At 42.5% G+C, this 25614-nt stretch overlaps 1 protein-coding gene across 1 annotated transcript in view; it reads left to right on the top strand.

The window, feature by feature from the left end:
* ESYT1 (extended synaptotagmin 1) overlaps positions 1–25614 on the top strand; it is a 93883-nt gene that overhangs the window by 22259 nt on the left and 46010 nt on the right. Inside the window, exons 7-18 of the mRNA XM_073564847.1 lie at positions 4135–4255; positions 6287–6463; positions 8450–8532; positions 12164–12212; positions 12287–12376; positions 13062–13157; positions 20556–20627; positions 21128–21214; positions 21307–21456; positions 23230–23367; positions 24507–24683; positions 24772–24854. Of these exons, the coding sequence (XP_073420948.1) occupies positions 4135–4255; positions 6287–6463; positions 8450–8532; positions 12164–12212; positions 12287–12376; positions 13062–13157; positions 20556–20627; positions 21128–21214; positions 21307–21456; positions 23230–23367; positions 24507–24683; positions 24772–24854 (1323 nt within the window). The remainder of the gene's footprint in view (positions 1–4134; positions 4256–6286; positions 6464–8449; positions 8533–12163; positions 12213–12286; positions 12377–13061; positions 13158–20555; positions 20628–21127; positions 21215–21306; positions 21457–23229; positions 23368–24506; positions 24684–24771; positions 24855–25614) is intronic.

Raw genomic sequence — 25614 nt, 5'->3', positions numbered from 1 at the left:
AAACAAAATCTGATTTAACTTCAAACCTAGGTATTCTTATCTCCCCTGAGATCATCTTTTGAGGAATAGTCAATTTAACTCCATAGACCGGGGTCAGGCTAGCGTATGGCATCCGATGCGATATGCTAACGACCCTCGGCTCCTGCTCTGCTGCGAGCTGGAGAAGAGTATCTTGCGGCTGTGCTCCGATCCTCTCTGTGCAACAGCTGCGGAGGAGGCAGAGAAACTAATTTCTCCATCTTCTCCATTGCCGGGGTCAGCGTATATCGCACAGCACTCGGATGATATCCGAGTGATGTGCGCTTTGTCACTCGCACCCATAGACTTATATGTGTGCGAGTGAGCCAAGACTCGGCCGAGTGTCGGTGACAATCACAGCATGCTGCGATTTCTCTCGCACGTTGAAAACTGCTGAGAAAAATGTTGATGGGAGCTGCGCCATAGATCAATACTGGTCCGAGTGCTATGGAATGCTTTATTCGCATAGCACTCGTCCGTATTCCTCTCTAGTGTGACTCCGGCCATACATCCTGTTTCTGCTAAAAAAAAAAAAAAAAAATAACTGGATTTAAACAGATATTGTATTCTATCTGTAATGGTTATCTGTTTGACATACAGGTGCGTCTCACAAAATTAGAATATCTTCAAAAAGTTATTTTATTTCAGTTCTTCAATACAAAAAGTGAAAATTATATAGAGTCATTACAAACAGAGTGATCTATTTCAAGTGTTTATTTCTGTTAATGTTGATGATTATGGCTTACAGCCAATGAAAACCCAAAAGTCATTATCTCAGCAAATTAGAATTATTAACAAAAAACACCTGCAAAGGCTTCCTAAGCATTTAAAAAGGTCCCTTAGTCTGTTTCAGTAGGCTCCACAATCATGGGGAAGACTGCTGACTTGACAGATGTCCAGAAGGCAGTTATTGACGCACTCCACAAGGAGGGGAAGCTTCAAAAGGTCATTGCTAAAGAAGCTGGCTGTTCAGAGTGCTCACCATCTCTCGTGGCAGCCTGTTCCACTCATTGTTCACCCTCACTGTCAAAAAGTTTTTTCCGATATCTAATGTGTCTCCTTCCGTTCAGTTGCTAGTCCTGCTGGTGATTGTGGCCAAATAAAAGCAGTGAGGGAGGAGTGAAGTTCAGCACAGCCGTCCAAGTAACATAAAATTTAATTTTATTAGAAATCAAAACATTAAAATTCTTTAAAAGAAACCTGATGCTTTTCTGGCACGTCAGTGCCGTTAGTCATATGACTAAGAGCAGTGAACTTCACTCATCCCACCTCCGTCACTGCTTCTTGCCTTCTTTTGTATTCTCACCTGAATGTCGTAGAATGTTGGAGTTGGAAGGGACCTCCAGGGTCATCGTGTCCAATCTCCTGCTCCATGCAGAATTCACTAATCCATCTCAGACAGATGTCTGTCCAGCCTCTGTTTGAAGACTTCCATTGAAGGAGAACTCACCACCTCTCATGGCAGCCTGTTCCACTCATTGATCACCCTCACTGTCAAAAAGTTTTTTTAATCTGTGTGTCCTCCCATTCAGTTTCATCCCATTGCTTCTAGTCTTTCCTTGTGCAAATGAGAATAAAGCTGATCCCTCTAGAGTGTGACAGCTCTTGAGATATTTGTAGACAACTATGAAGTCTCCTCTCAGTCTTGCAAGCAAAACCTTCCCAAATCTTGTAACCGTTCCTCATAGGTCATTGTTTGCAGACCAGTCGCCGTTCTGGACGCTCTTCTCTGAACTTGCTCCAGTTTGTTAATTTTTTTTATTTTTAATTGTGCCCAGAACTGGACGCAATATTCCAGGTGAGGTCTGACCAAAGAGGAGTATAGGAGGATAATTGTTTAACGTGATCTAGGCTGTATTCTTCTATTAATGCAAGCCAGAATTGCATTTGCTTTTTTTGCTGCTGCATCACACTGTTGACTCATGTTCAGTTTATGATCTATTAGTATACCCAAGTCTTTTTCACATGTGCTGTTTCTTGGCCCTATTCCTCCCATTCTGTATATGCTTTTTTCATTTTTCTTGCCCACATGTAGAATTTAGAATTTCTCCCTGTTAAAAAAACAAAAACATTCTGTTAGTTTCTGTCCACTGCTCCAGTTTGTTTAGATCTTTTGGAATCCTCTCTTCTCTAGTATTAGCTATCCCTCCAAGATATGTCGTATCGGCATATTTAATCAGTTTACCCTCAATTCCTTCATCTAAATCATTGATAAAGATGTTGATCAATACAGGGCCCAGGACAGAGCCCTGTGGTACCCCACTTGAGACATTCTTCCAACTGGATGTGCAGCCATTTATGACCACTCTTTGGGTCCGATCACTAATCCAGTTATGAATCCACCTAACAGTTGCTTTGTCCATTCCATACTTATTTTTTCAATGAGGATGGTGTGAGATACTTTGTCACAATCTTTGCTGAGGTCAAGATATACTATATCAACAGCATTTCCCTGATCCACTCAATCAGTGATTCTGTCATAGAAAGAAATTAAGTTAGTCTGATATGACTAATTAGTTACAAACCCATGCTGACTCTGGCTAATCACTTCATTATCATCCAGATACTTCCATCTATGATGTCTAATAATTTGTTCAAAGACCTTTTCTGGTATAGAAGTCAGACTCGCAGGCCTATAGTTCAATGGTTCCACCTTATTCCCCTTTTAGAAGATAGGAAAAACATTTGCTCTTCTTCAGTTTTCTGGGACTTCTCCTGTTCTCCCAAGAATTTTCAAAAATTATGGAGCGTTCAATAGTTTCCTCTATCTCCTTCAATACCCTAGGATGTAATTCATCTGGACCTTCATACTTGAATTTATTTATGTTAGCACTTATGTTCATTTATGTTAGTTAAGTATTCCCTTGTATCCTTGCATCAATCTCCCTTTTAAAAGGTCACTTATTTTGATTGTATTGTTGATCCATGCACCGATTGTTGAAACAAGAAACTTTGTATTGAGTGCTTCCTTCCCTGTCATCCACTCTGAAAAAGCTTAAATCAGTCTTGGTTACAGCAAGATGGACTGTCAGCTCACTGAAATATCAAATTACAGCTCCTTCTTAACTAAGTGGAGGGGGAAGAGGATTGAGGAACACGCAGTACAGTGTACACTGAAAGATCAGGCAAGCACAAGCAGATTGTGCTGCAGCTTCCAGCAAGTTTAATTAATTTCAGTGCTGGATTCACAGCCACACTACTCAGTACTGCTGTTTAATCTCCGTGTATATACATAAAAATATGCCTTTAAATAAATGAATAAATGTTAATTAGATTGACTCAGTATAAGCACCCAAATAATACCACAAACAGTGCCTACCTTCCTACCTACAGTATCCCTGTAAGACCCTAATACTTAGTGGTCCGTACCTGAGCCGCTCAGGTAGGCACACTAAAATTGCGTGATGTCCCTGCTCTACGTAGGCTTATTCCCTAATATGTCACTAAAAGGTTGCAAAAAGTAAAATGGTAGATATTTTCTTAGCTTATAGATAATGCTATAGGAACAATAAAAAGGTCAGCATAGAGTATATAATAATTGATGGAATAGAAAATACTGTACCTCCATAATATAAGGAGAAATACATTTTTACAAAACCACGTTACTGGCTTGATGCGATTTCCCCCACCCCAACCCACTTTGCGATATCTTGTTCATTTGAAGGCAAGTCTTCAGTTGGGGTAGGGGGGTGCGAAGAGGAGTGAGGAATGTGCAGTACAGTGAAAGATCAGGCAGATCGTGCTGCAGCTTCTAGCAAGTTTATTTATTCTCAGTGCCGGATTCACAGCCATGCAGCTCAGTATTGTTGTATGATGATCTCCAGTCTACTTTTGTCTGTGTGCTATAAGGAAAGTAGAGTTGGAATTCCTCAGTTTCTGTATCCTCTATGGGACACACCACAGCAGCCAGTCTCCTCCATAACTGAAAATTACAGACCAAGCCTGCAGAGGGGAGAACTATTAAACAATGCGCAGGATCCAAGTCATATGGCCAGAAAGTGTTATTCTACGTGTATGCACCTGTGTCAACATATTCTGAAAAGTTAGCCAAACTGACAGTTCTGCTTTTAAGTTTTTTTTCAAATTTTTTTTCTTTTTTTTTTTTTTTTTCTTTAGTGTATTATCGGATACAATGATTATGGACATCATTTCTGGCTTTCTTGTCTTGCCAAATCGTCTCACCATCCCACTTACCGGGGATCTTCATACAGCAGAACTCCGCTCTCCATTGCCTAGGGTAACGTTAATTTTTCCTATTTGTAAATAGTAGTTCTTTCTTCCCCACACCCTGTTCCCAGCTATGACGACTCATTAGAGATGGTCCGAGGAGCCCAATAAACTATAGTACTCTTGTTTACAAGAAGATCTGTTTGAGAAAAGGGTTTAGGTTATCAGATGGTTGCCAGAGATGCAGTGATTTAGGTGCAGACTTTTAGAATTGTGTGGTCATACGACCATATTGGGACAGATCAGCATGCTGTCACAAATCATTAGAGCCCCATCAGATTGTGCCTTTTGAAGGCAATAGCAAGGTTGGGGGAGACCTCTCACATTTAGGGTACGCTCACATCTGCTTATATAAGTTGACAGCTGTGAGACGATTTTAATAACCAGGGATGATCCATGTCTATTGCCCCCTTCCCAGACTATTAAGATCAGCTCTCAACTGTCTGCTTTCCCTCAGCTGGTTAATAAAATGTTGAGGGGTCCCCCTCATTTTTTTTCTTATTTATTTATTAGCTAAATACAAGTACAGAAAACTATACATGCCAAGCACTGATTATATATCTGACTGAACTCTTTCTACCTATATATCTATTCTATGTATTATATTCTGACTTGTCACGCTGTGAATTTATTGTACTCTGCTGATGAAATGTCCGGTTTCCTATGAGATTGGCACTTAAAAATCGCACAGCACATCGTCTGTGTGCCGTGCGGTTTTCCCTCGCTCTTACTGACTTGGTGAGTGTCAGCCGTTGTGCGCAGCATGCTACACTTGTGTAATTCTGCAGTTTCAGATGTGTGTAATGCTTTATCCTTTGTGTGGCTTTATGTAAAGCAACTACCTTTGCTAATTGTAGGCTACATAGTTTATATTACTGTTTACAATGTCTAATTCTGTGTGCGATGGTGTGATGGTGCCATCACGGAGTTACTTCTCTTTTCCTGTATGTTTGTACCGTTATATTTTGAAGTATCCTTCAAGATAACTTTAAAAAAAGGGGGTTGGCTTGTTGTGACAGCAACCCCTTAATGGGCTGACTTTCTACAGAATTGCATTGCTATTAATTTTCTAAGCACCCATCTGCGCTCCTGTGACATGACCGTGGGTCGCTTTAGGGTTGCTATGCCAGCTTGGGGTCTGTTGCAGACCTCCGTGCTTGTAATTATGGAGCTCCCTTGAAATCCTACCTGTGGCTGGGCTTCAAAGGAGACAGTGATTTTTACTGCATGCAGCAAAACTGTTGTATTGCTGTATGATTGCAGGTTCAAGTCCCCTAAGGGGACTAACAAGAACAGAAAAAATAAATTGAAAAAATATGAAAAAAATAATCTCATACAATTTTCAAACCATCCTCTTTTTTCCCCCCATTAAAAATAAAGATCGTAAAAAAAAAAAAATCCAGGTGCCATTGTAAAGTTCACACAAGTCTGATCTATCAAAATTTCAAAGTAATTAACCAGAATGGAAAACACAAATTTATTTTTTTTGAGGTGCTGCTGCAATACCACAAACAAAGCGGTAAGAAGTGATCAAAACGTCATGTATATCCTAAAATGGTAAAACAAAAAATGTAGTCTCGTAAAAAGTAAGTAAGCCCTCACAAAGCTCCAGAGACTGAAAAATTAAGTTGTTACTGGTCTCAGGGGAAAAAAAACAAAACTTTTTTTTTTTTTTTTTTTTAACCCTTAAAATAGAAAAGCAAAATTTGTAAAAACTTTTTTTCACTTTTTGGTATCACCGTAAACTTGATGAGAATCCTATTGCATGGTCATTTTTACCACAACATTTACAACGTAAAAGAAATTCCCCAAAAAATGTCAGAATTTTTCCCCACATGGTATTTTTTTCCCATTTTCCAGTACATTACGTGGTAAACAAAATGGTGTCTTTCAAAAGTACGGCAATAAAACACGCCCTCATATGTCTGTGGACAGAAGAGTAAAAAACAAAAGTGGAAATTGGCTGTGTCATGAAGGGGTTAAGCGCATGTCTTTAATTTCTCTGAGTGTAATTTCAGGGGTTTTCTTCCGTTTCTTTCAGGGTATTGTGCGCATTCATCTTATAGAAGCAAGCAAACTTGTTTCTGAGGATTTTCAGATGGGAGGTTTGCTGGGAGGAAAGTCCGATCCTTATGCCATCCTACGTGTCGGCACCCAGGTCTTCACCAGCCGCGTCATCAATGAAAATCTGAACCCTGTATGGAAAGAAATGTATGAGGTACACAGCACATTGCTTCACAGTTATACCGTGATGGGTCCCTCTGTAGAGCGCGTTCACGTCAACCATCCACAGTGCTGGGAGGCTGAACCGCTTTGACATTATTGGTCACTGGACTGGTGTCATGAGAGCCGAAATGGCGGCAGTACCACAGTCGCTGTAATGAGGGCTGCTCAAAAATATACTGTGATTATAAAGTATAAATGGCCAGTTTGGCACAATGTCACGTGTGTCACGCTGCAACAATGACGTTGTGCCAAGCTGGCTACTCAAAAGAAGAGCTGCAGATGCCGTCAGGTAAGGCCTCTGTCACACTTCAGTTTTTTGACGTCAGCTAAAATCTGCCGTTTTTATAAAAAAAACGGATCCGCCCCTTTTTTGACGGATCCGTTTTTCCCCATAGACTTGCATTAGCGGCGGATTTTGACTGATGGTCGTCCGTTGCATCCGTTTTTAGACGAATCCGTTAAAATTGTAACGGCCGCCGGCTGAAGTGGACGGACAATATAACTTTTTTTGTAGCGGCGGACCGCTATTTTTAACTGCGCATGTTTTCTGCCAGGCATTTTAACCCTCAACAGCGTTCTGGAAGCGGCATAAACAATTCAAAAATCTCTCTCTCTCTCAAACAGATCTGTTTTTTTAATCTTTGGCGGATTTCAACTGAAGACAAAAAACTGAAGTGTGAAACAGGCCTAAGAGATGGTTCTTTGGGTCCCCATGCAGCTGCCAAAAATACTGTAACAGCCAATGGACTGGCTATATAAACAGATTTTTCACCTGCCAAGGGTGTTTTTTCTTCCCTCATAAAAAAAAATGCAATGTTTGTCAGGAAAGACTCTGTACATTTACTTTTGTTTTTACAGCGTTTTTCATGTTTTTTTATGCGTTTTTATGTATTTTTTTTGAATGGGTAAAATAATTCAGTAAAAACCCTGAAAGACTTGACATGCTGCAGTTTAAAATAAAATCGCACCACTGCGCAAAAACATGGATGAAAAGATGTGCAACATGTTCATGAGATTTTAGAAATATGATTTATATTGCTGCTAGTGTAAAACCCTGTTGTTTTTTTCACACACAAAAAATACAGCAAAAAATTCTACCTGTGAATAAGCCCTAATAAGCCAATAAATAGCCACAAATCCTGCCTTTCAAATCCTCCACTATTCCGGTGGTCTCCTCTGGTCCTACTGTTTGTCATACGTTGTATATTAATGTTATTGTCGCAGCCAATAACTGGCTATGTGCCAAACATGCCAGTATCAGCGGTAACACGAATGACTGGCCGCTGCAGCACGTAGTCAGCTTCAGGGGCAGGCGGGGTCAGCTACAGGGGCAGGCGGGGGTCAGCTACAGGGGCGGCGGGGGTCAGCTACAGGGGCAGCGGGGCCACTTATTCTGCTGCACTGGAATTATGATGATTTTATTGAGTTACCGATTAGACATTATTTTAAATCACAAAATATAAAAAAAAACCTAATCCACCCCACAAATAACCCTCCCCCATCATTTGTCATGATGCTAGCAATATAACAAACACGGTCACTATACACTTACCAGAAATATTGAGTAAATTTAAAAAACCTCCTATTGGTAGATGAAGAATATACACTAATGGTTTAGTGATGAAGCAGTGGTGTATTGCCATGCTGCTGGGTAAATAAGTCCAAATAGTCCCTAATATATAGTTGTGGTAACAATTATTGATCTTCCATTGGGAATTAGGTTTTTTAGCAAAATTTACATTCTATCTGTATTTGGCAATTAACCAATGAAAGAAGAAGCACTTGTCCCTTTATATTGGTTGTGTTGATGTAATGAGATAGTTTTAGCTTGACTGGATGATCGCCAAAGGCAGGAAGCTTATAAATTGTGCTTATTAGGAATATTTCAATGTGTGAAGTAAAATTCTCCCTTTAGCGTGATGTCTCCTGCTCCTATGTGCAGCACCTTTCACCGTAATCTTCTTGGTCTCACATGCAGGCTATAGTACATGAGGTGCCAGGCCAGGAGCTTGAGGTGGAGCTGTTTGATAAGGACCCTGATAAAGATGACTTCTTAGGAAGGTAAGAAAATACTTTTTTTAAGGGAATCTGCCATGTGAAAAAATGGCAAAAATGTTGTTAATCTGCAGGTTAATAGCGATCTGCAGCTGTGTGGCCAGGGCACTGAAAGCTCCGCTGCCAGGAGGAAATGAACCTTATTCCTCTGGCTTTCAGTCATAGAGGTGTGGCCGGCACGGCTTCAGTAGTGATGCACTGCAGAGCCGGCTGTCAGTCAGTTCCAGGGGCCTCATTATAGTGCATCAGTACTGAAACCGCACCTCTGTAACTGAAAGCTTGAGACTGGCGAGAAGAGTAAAAGTTCATTTCCTCCCGATCGATGAGTTTTCAGTGCGGCGGCCGACGAGCTTCAGAACACTATTAGCCTACAGAATTACCCCATATCTGCACTTTTAATGGCGTTTGTACACATGCCAGGTTCCCTTTTAAAGCCAAAATGATGTTTGGGGGGAAAAGGAAATGTAAAGTCTTGTGAGCTTTCATGATCATGTGCAATCCATGTTCACTTCATATTTAAGGCATTTGTTTTACTACATACCATTTTTTTGCTGACATGTACTGAAAGTAAAGCATGGTGCTTAAAGGGAATCTGCCAACAGATTTTTGTTATGTAGGAACAGAGACTCTGATTCTTGTGATGTGTCACTTACTGGGCTGTTTGCTGCCTGTTTTGATGAAATCACTGATTTATTTGACCTCTGTTATGGTGTTGGCTTCGTTTCAGTCTAGGAGTTGACTTGGCCACCAGCAAGAAAATGGAGATGCTGGGGCCTCATCACTGATCAAACACTTTTGACCTAAATGATCTCAACTTATTCTACAAATTTCTCCTGAGCTCAGCAGCAGATAGTATGTTTGCTACAAACGTAGGTCAGTGCAGATTATATACTGTTGTCTAAACTGACCCCCTGGCTGCACCTTGCCAGTGAAGCCCACCTCCTAGTTTTGGAAGAACTAGACGTAGGTATATTCTTTGTAGTGTGTTCTTGGCAGACATTTTATCAAATGGCATTTATCCATGGCGAATAAAGGCTCATTTAATTTAGAAGGGTCAATCGAGGAACTAGCTTTCATAGAAAAACACTTATTACCAACTATTGACCCATCTAAATAGTCAGGCAAGCACCTGACGAATGAGAAAAACGCAAGTTCTTAGGGTGCGATGATTTTTAATCCTTATTGACAGCTTATCTTCATAATCAGCACTTGTATTCCCGTTACTTATAATATTCTGTGTGCACAGGACGATATACTTAGCACATAGCATTCGGGTCATCCTGTGTAAACAGGCCAGTAATCAACCAATGATTCGCTTGTCGATGTGCAGCCGTGCTCGGCTCGTGTAATTGGGCCATAAGGAAATAGTGCAGATATTAGGTTTGGATAAAATTGTTCATGAAATTGCATGTAAATGCAATAGGAAAATACATTAATCTTCACTTTAGTTAGTAGGGCTAAGCTACAGATGAAACTTGGTAAACTAACAAATTGCTTCTTACTTTATCTTTGACCTACCTGCATAGTGCGACAGTTTCCAATAAAATGTAGAAATCGTTGTCAAACCCGACTGCAATGTCTTGTGGTTATTATCTTATCTAAACAGATGTACACAGACGCCGAAGTTCCTGCCGTCATGCAGAACTGTTCAAATGCAATTTTTCTGCATTAGACAGTATTGCTGATATTTTTTATTTTTTTATGTTTGTTTTGTTTTTCTTACAGCAGTGACAGAAGACAGGCCTATTTAGAACATTTTGTTCCCAATTATTTGTCATGCAAAAACCCCTGTAAACACGCAAAGATTGAGCAAAATGCTTGTTCGTTGGGTTCAATGATTTTATAGCTGGGTTAAAAATCACCGCTATCGGCAGCACATCGTCCTGCGTGACCTGGCGATGTGCTGCCGATAACATCAGGTGCAAAAAGAATTATGGTCAGTTATGAAATGTTGTGCTAAATGTTTTCCGACTGCAATCGTCCCATATAAACCCAGTGTTGGGCATCTTACTGAAAGAGCAGATGAGCCCCTAAAGCTGTGTGAACATTGATATGCCCACGCTGTATGAAACGGCTTTACAGCCAAACTGACCGGTAAATTGTATGTTAATATTGGAGGTTTTTTTCTCCAATGCTCCTTCATTGTTGCTGTTGCACCAGCACATACCAGGAATAAACCACGTACAGCTGGTCATAGTCTGCAAGACTGTATAGAGGTTCTAAAGTCTATTTTATCACTTTAGAAGATTGCACTCTGTCACTCGGAGATCGCCCATATAGAAATTTGATTTTGGAAAACTGTAGACTTTTTTTTATTTCCAGTATGTATTCCTTATTGCAACAGGATAGTTAGGACTGTTCATTGTAGATAAAGAGCCTTTGTTTAAAATGCCAGTGTACTTAATCTTTTAGAAAGCTCCCATATACTATAGCATTATAATGGTACAATCTGTAATTAAATGATGGGTTATATTACTTTTCAAACAGTCTACAACCGTTCCACACATTACATATGTAATTAGTCAGGACTAGTCCGGCAGGGCATCTTACCCCAGACTAGTCCTGCCGCAGATCTTCTAATAACCCTTCTTGGGCATGATCAGCGGCCTCCATTCAGTCCCTGGTATTGTAGGACCATTATGTAGGCTGTCACTTATGTCCATGGAGAAGTGATTGGAAGATCTGAGGCAGGACTAGTCCAGGGGAAAGAAGATACTCTGCCAGACTAGTCCTGCCTTGTTACATATGATATGCTGCACGTTTTTAAGTTCATCGAACAAAGCTTGTAGCACCAGTATGGAACATCAGATAACTTATTGGAACGAAGAAATCCACACCCATGCCGCTATAATTGAAGTTGGGAATGATCAGATGATGTTTCAGACCTTCCCTTTTAAAATATTTGTAAAGTACTGTATTCATACAGCCTGATAGGGGGTATCCAGGACTTCTTTAAAAAAAAACAAAAAATGTACCTAAGCACTAACAGGCAGGTAATTGCAGCTTACCTGCCTGTTGTGCACAGCGTCATTTTTCCCCGACACAGAGCGGCCGCAAACTGGTCCTTCAGGGATTCAAAAGCCTCTGCTGACGTCACGTCTACAGAGTGTAGGCTTCTTCTCTGCTCCGCTCTGAGGCAAGACTTCTGGCATCATTCTGATTCATAGCCGTATCCCCATTGCCTAACTGGGGGCGCCGGCTATCAGTCAGAATAACACTAGAAGTCTTAATGATGGGTGTGCAGGAGTAATATGCACCAAATTCATTAAGAGCCATACACCACTTAATGTATAGGATGTGCCTCACCAGAAATGGTCCTCCAGTCCGTCCGGAATCTTGCCCAGCTCCAACCACTTTGGCAGAGCTGACAGTAACTGGTGTAAAAACGCCAAATATTAAAAATGTTCGCACAATTTTGCAATGTGCCAACATTTTGCGACATTTGAAGGATTGGCAAATTATACCTTCTTGAATCGGGCCCATAGTCTTTATGAACATCTAGAATATTTGGGAGGGATTTATTTATTATAGTATTTCTCTGTTTTTGTTTTCTTTGTATTTTTTTTTTAATTCCCTATTTTCATCCCCACAACTGTTTGCAGATCCGTGTTTAATACCCTTGTTTTCTCTCACTCAGAATGAAGTTGGATCTTGGTGAAGTGAAAAAAGCTCAAGTACTTGATAAGGTTAGAGCCCACGTCAATTACTGGGTGCAATTTGCTTGTGGTCTTTCTGTAGTTAATTGTTTCTGTCTTCTCAGTGGTATGAACTGAATAATGTCAAAAGTGGGAAGATTCATCTCAGACTGGAATGGCTTACTCTTATGTCTAATGCTTCCAACCTTGAGCAGGTAAAGAAACTCTCGTTATTTGGGTTGTGTTCATTAACTATAATTTATAAACATAACAATACAGGCATAACTTCTGTATACAAGGCCTTAAAATATATAGCACATGTGATCCAAATCTCTCCGTTTACCAGTGGGCTTTTCTTAAACTCGGCCAACAGTCTGTGTATTGTGGTCTCCCGACTATCGCCCAGTCTCGCGATCGTTGGAGACATCTAGTGCCCGCTGCTTTGTGGGCACAATCTTGCATTCTTTTCTGCCGTTTGATACACAATCAGTAATATTAAGAGAAAACGGCTTGATGGCATCAGCGTGAAAGATTCTGATCTCTTTGAGCCAGTGAATGTGCTTATCTATGGAAAAAATATCCTAGCGGGAATATAAGCCATGGAAAGTTTCTGAAATTTCTACAAACTGGCATGAAAATTTTTATGTGATAGAAATGTTTTTGTTTTTCTTCAGCTGACCATATGCATTACATGGCTCTTCTGCCAACTTTGATCTTTTGAAACCGGACACATTTACTATAAACTTACTTTTCCAGTATGCAGTATCGCCGGCATGTCGCAGTATCCCCAGTATTTCGCAATCTCGTGCATCCTACACATTACTTTTCCAGGCCACATCCAGTGTTGGGGGTTAGGGTGACCTTGCCTTTCTTCACACCTGTGTTTACTTACCTCCCCAGGTAATGAAAATGAACAAGGAGATAACGTCGAAAAGAAATGAAGAACCTTCTGCTGCCTTTCTCATAGTGTACTTGGACCGAGCCGATGACCTCCCTGTGAGTATATGCAGAGGCAAACACCAGTTCTAATCAAACCAGTGTGGAACGAAAAGATCTGCGTCACCCTCATCTATCATCCAGTCCTCCATGTCAGGAGGATTAGGGCAGTCTTCTCTATAGCTTCCGGCATGTTGTCCTGAGGATGCAGAAATGAAGACCACCATGGAGGACTAGATGCCAGACGAGGGCAGAGTAGATCTTTTTGCTCAACTCTAAAACAGAGTGTGAAAAACATTAGAATAATTGCTTGAGCAAGAAATATATCCACAAGTATTTTGTCATAATCTATGTTTCTTGCAAAGTAAAGCTCTTTGTGAATTTTCACTTTTTTATCGTTATGATAAAAGAAATTATTAGACAAAATTTATGCAACGTTTTTGGCAATTCTGTTGAACAATTTCCTTTATTCTTGGTCTCTGAGAATAGATGTAACCGGGTCTCATAAGTTAATGGATATCTGTTCAGAATGACTGCATTTCCATTAAATGGACAACGGGCCATGTCTGGCTCCGCTCTATGGCCTCGGTCAGTGGATCCTACTCTTTTATCTGAAAACTGCCCATTTTACAAGGGTATTGCCAGGCACTCCAAGCATGAATTACTCCGAGCCCCAGAAATATGAATAAAATAATCTCTAAAACTTGGGTAATGTAACACATGCAGGAGTCACAATAAATTCCACATCCACTAGTAAACTCTGAATTACCGTATGGTGTGATGTTTAGTGGAGTATATGGGCATTACTTTAACACTATATATATCAGGGTAAAATAACTGTAAAACCATTTTCTATAAACCACCTAGAATGTTCTCTTTATGTGGATAATTGTGGAGCACGTGTTGTGTTATGTGCTCTTCTAACATAGAATTGCGGCACAGTACGAATGTACGGACTTGTTTTTCTTTCCTTTATGTTGCCATGGCTGCTTTTATTTCTGTTCACATGAGTCTGCTTCATTTCATGGCTGCCACAACCTTCTGTTCCAAGTCTCTGTGAGTGACATCTAGAGACAAAGAGCCACTTGTATCAGACCAGATTATTTGTGTTACAGCCTTTTAGTTGTTAAACAAGTCAGAACTGAGAAAACAGTAAAGGCCCCGTCAGTGGCGGATTAAGTGGACTATGGGCCCGGGGCTGTTCATAAAACCTGGGCCCCTGTACCCTCCTTCCCACTTGAGCGCTGCGGTCCCCGTGCGGGAATTGACAGCCGTACGGACCGCAGCACTTGGTTTGCTGCGGGTCCATACGGAAAACCCGCCACCATTCCACCATGTGTGGACATGGCCTAAAAAGACGTTGCACATAAGCTGTAGGCCTACGGCCAATACGCACAAAATCGCCCAACGTGATCCTGGCCATAGGGGATCCACTTTAATGTCCCCACTTTAATTTGAAGTCCCCTTACTTCATCCATTGCAGTCCCCTATCACCCACTCACTTCATCTGCAGTGCCGCTTCATCATTTGCAGCCCCTTATCCCCCCTTCCATTTTATCATGTGCAGTCCCCTTCCCCCCCAACTTCATGTGCAGCCCCACTCCCCCATCATCATGTGCAGTTAATTTTACCCCCACATAATGTGCAGTCCCCCTTACCCCCAATTCATCATGTGCAGTCCCCCTTACCCCCAATTCATCATGTGCAGTCCCTCTTACCCCCAATTCATCATGTTCAGTCCCACTTACCCCTTAATTCATCATGTGCAGTTCCCCTTACCCCAATTCATCGTGTGCAGTCCCACTTACCCCTTAATTCATCATGTGCAGTCCCACTTACCCCTTAATTCATCATGTGCAGTCCCACTTACCCCTTAATTCATCATGTGCAGTCCCACTTACCCCTTAATTCATCATGTGCAGTCCCACTTACCCCTTAATTCATCATGTGCAGTCCCACTTACCCCTTAATTCATCATGTGCAGTCCCACTTACCCCTTAATTCATCATGTGCAGTCCCACTTACCCCTTAATTCATCATGTGCAGTCCCACTTACCCCTTAATTCATCATGTGCAGTCCCACTTACCCCTTAATTCATCATGTGCAGTCCCCCTTATCCCCCACTTCATCATGTGCAGCCCCACTTATCCCCCACTTCATCATGTGAAGCCCCCACTCACCCCCCCTTCATCATGTGCAGCCCCACTCACCCCCCTTCATCATGTGAAGCCCCCAGTCACCCCCCCTTCATCATGTGAAGCCCCCAGTCACCCCCCCTTCATCATATACAGCCCCCAGTCACCCCCCCTTCATCATATACAGCCCCCAGTCACCCCCCCGTCATCATATACAGCCCCCAGTCACCCCCCCGTCATCATATACAGCCCCCAGTCACCCCCCGTCATCATATACAGCCCCCAGTCACCCCCCCGTCATCATATACAGCCCCCAGTCACCCCCCCGTCATCATATACAGCCCCCAGTCACCCCCCCTTCATCATATACAGCCCCCAGTCACCCCCCCTTCATCATATACAGCCCCCAGTCACCCCCCCTTCATCATATACAGCCCCTGGGCCCGGGTGCCACTGCCAGCTGGAGCTGCCGCAGCAGGAGCCGCCGGCACCACCACTCACTGTCTTGGAGTTGGAGCAAGGACTGATGAGCCTCACTCAGCGAGCCGCAGCGCCAGCCACTCACTAGGTGTCAGGACTCAGGTCAGGAGATGTGCGACAGTGCGCCGCCCGTCGCTGATGTCCGGTCACTGCCCGGTCCCTCCATGTCCAGAGAGAGGCGCGCAGCACGCTTCACAAGCTCCTGCTTCCTCCTTCCGCCCCGTCCTGTCTCCGCCTCGTCACTTCCTCCCTGCGTCGCACACGTGACAAGAGACAGGGGAGGGGAGCTCTCCACGGTCTCCACCAATCAAACGACACTCCTGGGCTGCTGCTGGACTGCGATTGGCTAATGGCACGCGTCTCCTGCCGGCGCCACTGATTCAGATTCAAGGTCGCATTCCCCAGCAGTCAGACAGTGTGTCACCGTGTGTGGGCCCTTCCGTCACGCCAGGGCCCCGGCACTTGCCCGGATACGCCGGGTGCTGATGCCGGGCCTGAGCCCGCCCCTGCCCCTGGGCCCCCAAAAAACCTTGGGCCCGGGACGACCGCCCCATCCGCCCCTATTAAGATCCGCCATTGGGCCCCGTCTCACTAAGCGACTCACCAGTGATCCCGACACCGATATGAAGGTGTCAGGATCGCTGGTAAGTCGCTATGTGATCGCTGGTGAGCTGTCACACAGACAGCTTCACCAGCGATCAGCACAGCGACGCCGAGCGCCCGGCATCGCTGGCTATCGCTGTAGAAAATAGTATCAAAATAAAAAATATAGTTATTCTCACCTTCCGACGTCCCGTTCAGCCATCCTGCCTCTCTCCACGCTCCGGTCCCAGTGATCCTTTGCACGAATGACCGTGAGATGTCACGGTCTCGCGGGATAACAAAGTCTCGCGGTCATTCGTGCAAAGGATCACTGGGACCGGAGCGTGGAGAGAGGCAGGATGGCTGAACAGGACGTCGGAAGGTGAAAATAACTATATATTTTTTTTTTTTTTTTATTATTTTTTTACACCTGATCGCTGGTCTCCCGCTGTCACACACAGCAATGCGTGCTGGCCAGCGGGAGACCAGCGACCAAAGAAATGTCCAGAGGTTTCTTCCAGCGATACCGGCAGGGGGGGCCGCTCGCTGATCGCTGTCACACACAGCAATCTCGCTGGTGAGGTCGCTGTTACGTCACAAAAGTTGTGACTCAGCAGCGATCTCGCTACCGAGATTGCTTAGTGAGACGGGGCCTTAACACCAGATAAAAGCTGTATGCTAATGTCATACATTTGTATAAGACTGTGTTCACATCTATACACAGCCTTGTGCTGCAGGAATATGTCAAGGAATACTTCTGATGGATCCCTCTGGTGGATACCTCTGGCGTAAGGCTCTGGCGCGTCCCTCTGGCGTAAGGCTCTGGCGCGTCCCTCTGGCGTAAGGCTCTGGCGCGTCCCTCTGGTGTAAGGCTCTGGCGCGTCCCTCTGGCGTAAGGCTCTGGCGTATGCCACAGTATATAAGAAGCTAAGGGGTGCTCACTGTAAATGATATTGGTGCTCTGAAGAAAAATAGTATAAAAAAATAACAGAAAACTTCAGGACTCCAACTGAATATTTATTATGTATATGAGAATTAGAGGCAAAAACGAAAACATATACAGCGACCCTTGTGGATACAGATATAGGTCAGCAATGTTTCGGCATAAATGTGCCTTTTTCAAGCAATAACGGTGTAGAAATTTATACAGTAACGTTAGTATTCAAACATTATACAAATCAAGAAACGGGTCATAGTAAGTATATCCACAAATTCAGGAACATAAAGCTTAAGAAATCCTGTTTACAGAGTGTGTACACAAAATGATAATGTAAAATTCTGTGAAAATAGCCTAACATCAGATAGATGTCAGTGAAAGACCATTAAGCCAACAGCTATATCTCCGAAGTCTGCACACACGGGAACGCTCCAGCACCACGGTCGCACTCTTCTGAAAGTGACTTGTGTCCTGGAGAACAAAAGGATTGGCCATTGGAAATTTGACACGTTAGATCCTTTTCAGGAGTCGATCATTTCTCGATGGAGAGTCAGGAGGCCCCCAAACACATTACACTGTCTGTCATTCCTACTGATACTGCCGAGTTCAAGCAACTTTCTCAAATGTATAAGGAGCCCTTTAGTTGTCTATAGTTGACTGATTTGAAATGGTGGGATATTAAAGGGAATCTGTCATCAATTTTTTTGACTATCAGCTGCGGCCACCGGCATCAGGGACTTATCTACAGCATTCTGCAATGCTGTAGATAAGCTCCCCGATGTTACCTGAAAGCGAAGGAAAAAGTTAGATTATACTCACCCAGGGGCGTTCCGGGTCCGGAGGAAGTCGCGGTCCGGTGCCTCCCATCTTGCAGCGATGCCGTCCTCTTCTTTCCTTACTGTTGCGGCTCCGGCGCAGGCGCATTGCTCTGCCCTGTTTGATGGCAGAGCAGAGTCCTGCAGTGCGCAGGCACAGTGCGCCTGAGCCGCGACGGCCAGGAATGAAGAGGACGTCATCACTGCAAGATGGGAGGCACCGGACCGCGACTCCCTCTGGACCCGGAACGCCCCTGGGTGAGTATATAATCTAACTTTTTTTTTTTTTTTTCTTTCAGGTAACATCGGGGGCTTATCTACAGCATTACAGAATGCTGTAGATAAGCCCCTGATGCCAGTGGCCGCAGCTGATGGGCAAAAAAATTGATGGCAGATTCCCTTTAAGCGAGATTGTAATGTATCAAAAGTTAGTAAAACCCTAGAATGCATATCAACTATGTCTGCAAAACAAAAGTTGTTAATTAAACCACAGTCTTATTAAACGACCATTCACACGATCAGGTATTGCAGGATTAAATAGGAATGAGGTCATCGGGGAATGCTCACACATTAATGGAAATTTCTTAGAACACGTATCCCAAATCCTTTTAGTAAAAATAATTGGTCCCAAGATGTGAGAATCCAGCTTATTAGAAACAGTCTACCAAAGGTAAGAATTTTAATGGATTGGGGCTAGCCACAGTTTTTCATCTAGAAAATGCTCTAAAAGTGGACCAGGCTGGGAAGTGGCGTGAATGAGTTGCCCAATAGTATTTACAGATGCCCCCGGTACAGCTAGCCCACCCCTCATTTTACTTGTTAATAGGAATTGATTCTTGATTCTATGCCGGACCATTATTCAATGGTTCCTGATGTGAGATCTCATTTTTGTGCTTTGTGGTGTCATTTTGTATTACTATCCTCATGTTCACATTCTAGTTGCTGAAACATGGGATTTTGTTTCCTGAGATTACCTTGCACTAAATACTCAATCTCCTTTCGGTATCCGTATACAAAGAGGTACTGTATTTACGTGAGGTGTCGAGACTTGTTACTTCATAGTTCTTGGTAACAGTCGATGTTTTCAAGAAGTGGAGAGTAGGTTCACCTTACCATGCCATGTGAAGCCCCGGTTGATGTTTTACTGGCGGGTGCTAGTCCTGCTGCTGATTGCGACCAAATAAAAGTGAGGGAGGAGTGAAGCTCAGCATGGCCGTCTAGGAAACACAAAATTAAATGTGATAAAAAATCAAAACATTAAAATTCTTTAAAAGAAACCTGATGCGTTTCTTGCACGTCGGTGCCCTTAGTCATATGACTAAGAGCACTGAACTTCCCTTCTCCCTCCTCCTTCACTGTTTCTCGTAAATGTTTTGCCTTCTTTTGTATTCTCGCCTGAATATCATAGAATCATTGAATGTTAGTGTTGGTAGGGACCTCCAAGGTCATTGTGTCCAACCTCCTGGTCAATTCACTAATCCATCCCAGACAGATGTCTGTCCAGCCTTTGAAGACTTCCATTGAAGGAGAAATCACCACCTCTCGTGGCAGCCTGTTCCACTCACTGATCATCCTCATTGTCAAAAAGGTTTTTTCTGATATCTAATGTGTATCTTCTCCCTTTGTTTAATTCCATTGCTTCTTGTGTTTCCATGTGAAGGATGAACCCTCTACAATGTGTCATCCCTTCAGATATTTGTAGACAGCTATTAAGTCTCCTCTTAGCCTTCTTTTTTGCAAGATAAACATTCCCAGATCCTTTAACCGTTCCTCGTAGGACATACTTTGCAGTCCGCTCACCATCCTGGTAGCTCTTCTCTGAACTTGCTCCAGGTTTTCAATGTCTTTTTTTTAAAATGTGGTGCCAAGAACTGGGCAGTATTCCAGATGAGGTCTGACCAAGGAGGAGTAGAGTGGGATAATTGCTTGATCTCGATTCAGTGCTTCTCTTAGTACATCCCATAACTGTGTTTGCCTTTTTTGCTGCTTCATCACACTGATGACTCTCTGTCTGGTTGTGTCATGTCATATCTTATGTAAATACTAATTCTTGTAAAATTGTTATTTTTAAAAATAAAGAGATTTGGGGGAAAAATTGCAATTAACACTTAATATAATCCTTTTCAAAAGTCTTTATAATAACAGTGCTGTTTGGGGCTCTGGACACATTTTTGAAGTAACTCCTATGATGATTGCCCAAACGTAACAGTGTGCAATGTGCAAGCTGTCATGATCCCCAGTATTCCTAGTGAGTGAGCGGTCACATGACCGCAAGTATATAAACAGCAGAGTTGCAGTCACATGCAGACCAGATACTCATCTGCTTTTCTCAATGCTTTATTGAAGTGAAGGAGGTGGAAATGTAGACAGCACAAGAACACGGGAATTATGACTGTGCGCATTGTACATTGTCATGATTCAGTAACAAGCAATGACTTCATATATTTGTCTACAGTTCAGAAAACTGTTTAAGTTGTCATCCTTATGATATTTATTTTTCTTTTATAGCTAAAGAAGTCAATGAAACAACCGAATCCTATGGTACAATTATCGATACAGGACATTACACATGAAAGCAAGGTAAGGGGCAGTAGTATTTGGTCATAGTGAAGCACTTTGTCAGAAAAGCTGTAACACAACGGTATATTGATCTGATATTCTAATATAATTCATCCAGCAAAAGATATCCACTTGCACTGCTATACTCAGATTTCTGGCACTGCGGCTTACAGAGCACCACTACAGCTTTCAGAGCACCACTAGGGGCCCACTCTTGCTTTGTGCCGCACATGGTTTTCACAAGCATGAGCTGCGTGCTTTGGTGGGCACCATGTAAGGCTCTATTTTCACCAGTTTTTTTTACATATTTTTCTGATTTTGGCATTTTTGACAGCTAGTTTGCAATGTTGCTCGTTCTTTGAAAATAGACCCCATTATAAGTCAGTGGGATTTTTTTGGGAATTATTTAATTGCTGGTCTGTTATTTTAGTGTTCGCTCTGTTTTAGGCCGCAAGTTATGACTGTAATGGCAGTGACCCTTGGTGCAGTGACGTAATGCTCTCTGGTGTTTGATTTTGCAGACCGTGTTCAACACAAACAGTCCTGTATGGGAAGAGCCCTTCCGATTCTTCCTACGTAATCCTAGCCTCCATGACCTTGACATTCAGGTGAGATCAGATATTCTCCAGTATGATTTCTGCAGTCAGCAGGCTGCAATACTTGGATAGATAGAAATTGACGCATGTGTGTTTCTTACCAGGTAAAAGATGATGATCGCCAGCAGACTTTGGGTACTTTGTCCATTCCGTTGGGGAGGATCCTCTCTGCTGATCAATTGACATTAGACCAGTGGTTTCAGCTTGAGAACTCTGGACCAAGGAGCAGAATCTATCTGAAGCTTGTTATGAGGGTAATGCAGATATTTGCTCAGTCTAGAGACACTTAGAATTAATTAGTGACCCTACTGCCATGTTCCTCCTAGATAGTTTTGAAGATTTTTTGGATCGTCACATTATGTAATATTAATGAAAGCAGTCTGACACTCAGGCGATAAATTAGTAAAAGACATACCAAAATGTACAAATTTGGAGTGGCCTGTGTGGCTATACTAATATACTAGGAGACTGCTTAAATGGCAAAACTACATTTTATACTTAGATTCAGAACACATGACACATGCACAAAAAATGAACAGGTCAGTAAGACCCTGTTCACACCACCCAAGAACTAAGACACAGAAAAAACACACAGTATGACAAACGTGCATAAATACTCTGTTGTAAAATATATGTAACAGTAAGCAGCAAGTGCTAGTAAAAGATGTTAACAAAACCAGGGTATTTAGTTGATACTTTTTTTTGCAAAAAAAGTACACTAAGCCACTCCACCACGTCACGGTATACCCTTCTCGGAGCAGTCCTAATATATTTTGCAAAAAAAGTATCAATTAAATACCCTGGTTTTGTTATCTCTTACTAGCACTTGCTGCTTACTGTTACATATATTTTACAACAGAGTATTTATGCACGTTTGTCATACTGTGTGTTTTTTCTGTGTCTTTATATTTTATGCTTGTTGCTAGCAGCCCTATATTCTTCTTGCAGATATACAGGATCATGGGATATTAAGGGTCACTCCAAACTGTTTATATACCAATATACTATGTGTCTGCAACTTTTATATCAGCAGTTCTCGATTATGTTTATTCACATCGTAATGTTGAATTCTAACAATATAGGATTATAATTATTATTTTTTTTTTTTTTTAAGATAGCGATCATTATCTTATGCACAGAAAAATATTTTCTTAAAGGGAACCTGTCACCCTCCCGGCGTTTTTAAGTAAAAGAGCCACCTTGTGCAGCACTAATGCGGCATTCTGTCAAGGTGGCTCTTTTATTAGGCGTCCCTTCCCCCGCCAAAATAATCGTTTTTAATATTGGTCAGACATACCTGAAGTTTGACCGGGGGGCAGGTCTTTCCCCCCCGGACACAAACGCATCACATCCGTCAGTCATGTCCTGCTTTTGATTTTGGCGCCGCCTCCTCAGCGTTCATTTCTTTTTCTCGCGCCTTTGGTGTAATATTCTTTCTTGGGCATGCGCAGTCCTATGACATCACATGATGTGACACCATGTGACCAGGAGGGGCGGAGCTAAGCAGAGCAGTGGTGCAGCAGGACCTGTGATGACGTCAGCACCATGTGACCAGTAGAGGCGGAGCTGATCAGGGCAGCGGTGCAGCAGGACCTGTGGTGACGTCAGAATTTTACAGCACAGGCACGAGAAAAAGAAATGAACGCTGAGGAGGCGGCGCCAAATTCAAAAGCAGGACATGACTGACGTATGTGAGGCGTCTGTGTCCGAGGAGGAAAGACCTGCCCCCCGGTCAAACTTCAGGTATGTCAGACCAATTTTAAAAACGATTATTTCGGCGGTGGAAGGGACGCTAAATAAAAGCGCCACCTTGGCAGAATGCAGCATTAGTGCTGCACAAGGTGGCTCTTTTACTTAAAAACACCTGGGGGGGGTGACAGGTTCCCTTTAAGGGAAATCCTCATCATTGAGGTTGTAAACAATTTAATGTGTAGTTTTGAGTTTCTCAGTTATATATTTCAGCATCAAGTAAAAACTAGAAACTTAAAAACAATGTTTTGGTTATGTTTTTTGTTTTTCTGACACAGATTCTGTATTTGGATCCAACTGCATGCCCAGTCACAGTATCTGAAATCTCTGATCTAGAAGAATCAACTCGTGGCTCCAGTGTGGATAGGCCGCCGAGGACGAATAAAACCAGCCCTCCTGAGAACTTCGGCACTGAGGTTAGATATGGTTTTGTATTTCAATGTTACAGTAGTTTAGTATTCTTGTCGCAGCCATGTTTGTAATGTGTCCCATTGATTCAGTGACTGCTTTAGAATTTGTGAAGCCAAGTTTAATTAACCGCACAATTATTGGTGAGTTTCCCTATCATCAGGAGCCCAGCAATGAGACCAGCCAAGGTCGGTTTCTTTCCATATCCCTTATAATATTAGATGCATTACTTTCTGCTACAAGGCCAACAGCATGTCCCTATGAAAGACGGTCGTACTTTGCCAGCTAGGTGATATGTTACAGGTACTGCACTGACAGAGAATAACCTACCATTGTGTAACGCACAATATAATTGGTATTGTTAGCTGATGTGCAAACATCCTGGTTAGGATCCGAGCTTCATTGTTCTCAAAGCAGAGAACACAATGTACACTCCACAATACACCATACGCTGTGTACTGGAGAGAATTTAATATATTGTATAGTGCCAATATACATTTTGTTATACTTTACAGTACAGTATTCAAGATGTACATATCCAATAATGTCAAGAGGGGTATATCTCTTTAACACCTTCTCGACATATGATGTACCCTACGCCGCAGGGTGATGTGTGCGGCTCAGGGTTTCCGGGACGCGTGCGCCGCATGCATTGGGATTATTGTCTGTCTATTTAAACCTCTGGGACTCAGCATAATGTACTCCCTTTTGAAAAAGCTGCTATGCGAAACGCGCGTCAAGGGGCCAGCAGGGAGACGCATGATCACTGCTACTGATGATGGGTAAGCTGGACTAGGTTATTGGGGCATGGGAGCCTGGTGGAATTGATGTATTGACTTATTTTGATTACTTACCTGCCGACTCTGTAGATGCTGGTCACATACCACTGTTTTTATCTGACCTTACTGCTTTCCAGCTTGCCACTGGGTATTTAGTGATCCTATCCCTGCTGTTTCAGCATATTTCCTTGGTGTTCTTTTCCTCTTTGTAGTCTGTTAACTACATCTTATTTATGTATGTATGTACTATTGATTTAATAAAGTTTTGGTGGCTTTTCTGTACTCCACTTTTTTCGTGTTTCCACTTACTCTTTGCTGGAAATCTGATATCACGGTAATATATATATATTTTTTTTTTCTTGCTCTAGAATGTGCTACGCGTTTTCATTATTGAAGCAGAAAACCTTATTGCAAAGGATAACTTCATGGGAGGAATGATTAAAGGGAAGTCTGACCCTTATGTTGTGATACGATCTGGAGGAAAATCTGTGCAAAGCCGAGTAATAAAGGAGACCTTGAATCCACGCTGGGATCAGACCTTTGAGGTATCATCTACATGCGGAGCCTTTATAGTATATACTGGGAATGCTTTTACCAGGAATATGATACAAATGCATTGTGCTTATTCTGCAGATAATGGTCACTGATGTCCCTGGACAAGATATTGAGTTTCTCCTGTTTGATAAAGATATAGACAAAGACGATTCTCTTGGAAGGTCAGTACATGTCAATTATAATCATTGTACAAGAACAAGACCATCCTTGTCAGGTCCACTTTACATAACACGTTGGGCAAAGTAATAATCGTCCATTCCTCACCACTGCCCTTTAGCTGTCAGCAGAATACACAGGGCTGCTGCCAGGACTTTCAGAGCCCTATACTAGCAAAATTTTTGTTCCCCCTTGAGACTCCACCCAGGCTCCACCTCAGCTCCACCGCCTACCCTCAAACCTTCCACAGTCCCACCACCCACTCATAGAAAAACTCCACATCTGCACCACGTCCTCACTAATCGCACGTTATCAGTTCCTTTCTAACACCAGATCACATACACAGCCAACAACTTTTGCTTTGTCTAAAAGATTTTTTTTTTTTTAAGTGGCCACCACGACTAGGTAGACTCTTTTGGTCGGACCGTACTCTACTCTCACCTCTTAAATATTTATTAAAATATCCAATACGCTTTTAAAGAAGCAAATAAAAATATAAAATGAGCAATAATACCACATATTACCACCACATAATGACAGACTAATACCACATACAAGGGACAAATACTGTCACACCGTGACCAGACCACATATTACCACCACATAGTGACCGAATAATACTACATACAAGGGACAAATACTGTTATACCGTGACCAGACCACATAGTTACAGAATAATATCACATACAAAGGAAAAATACGGCCACACCATGGCTGGACCACATATTACAACCACATAGTGACCGAAAACTACAATACTGATCA

Source organism: Dendrobates tinctorius, unplaced genomic scaffold (genome assembly GCF_039654945.1).
Source record: "Dendrobates tinctorius isolate UK_male_01 unplaced genomic scaffold, ASM3965494v1 ptg000492l, whole genome shotgun sequence".
NCBI classification, from domain to species: Eukaryota; Metazoa; Chordata; class Amphibia; order Anura; family Dendrobatidae; genus Dendrobates; species Dendrobates tinctorius.
This window is presented reverse-complemented; position numbering and strand designations above follow the sequence as displayed.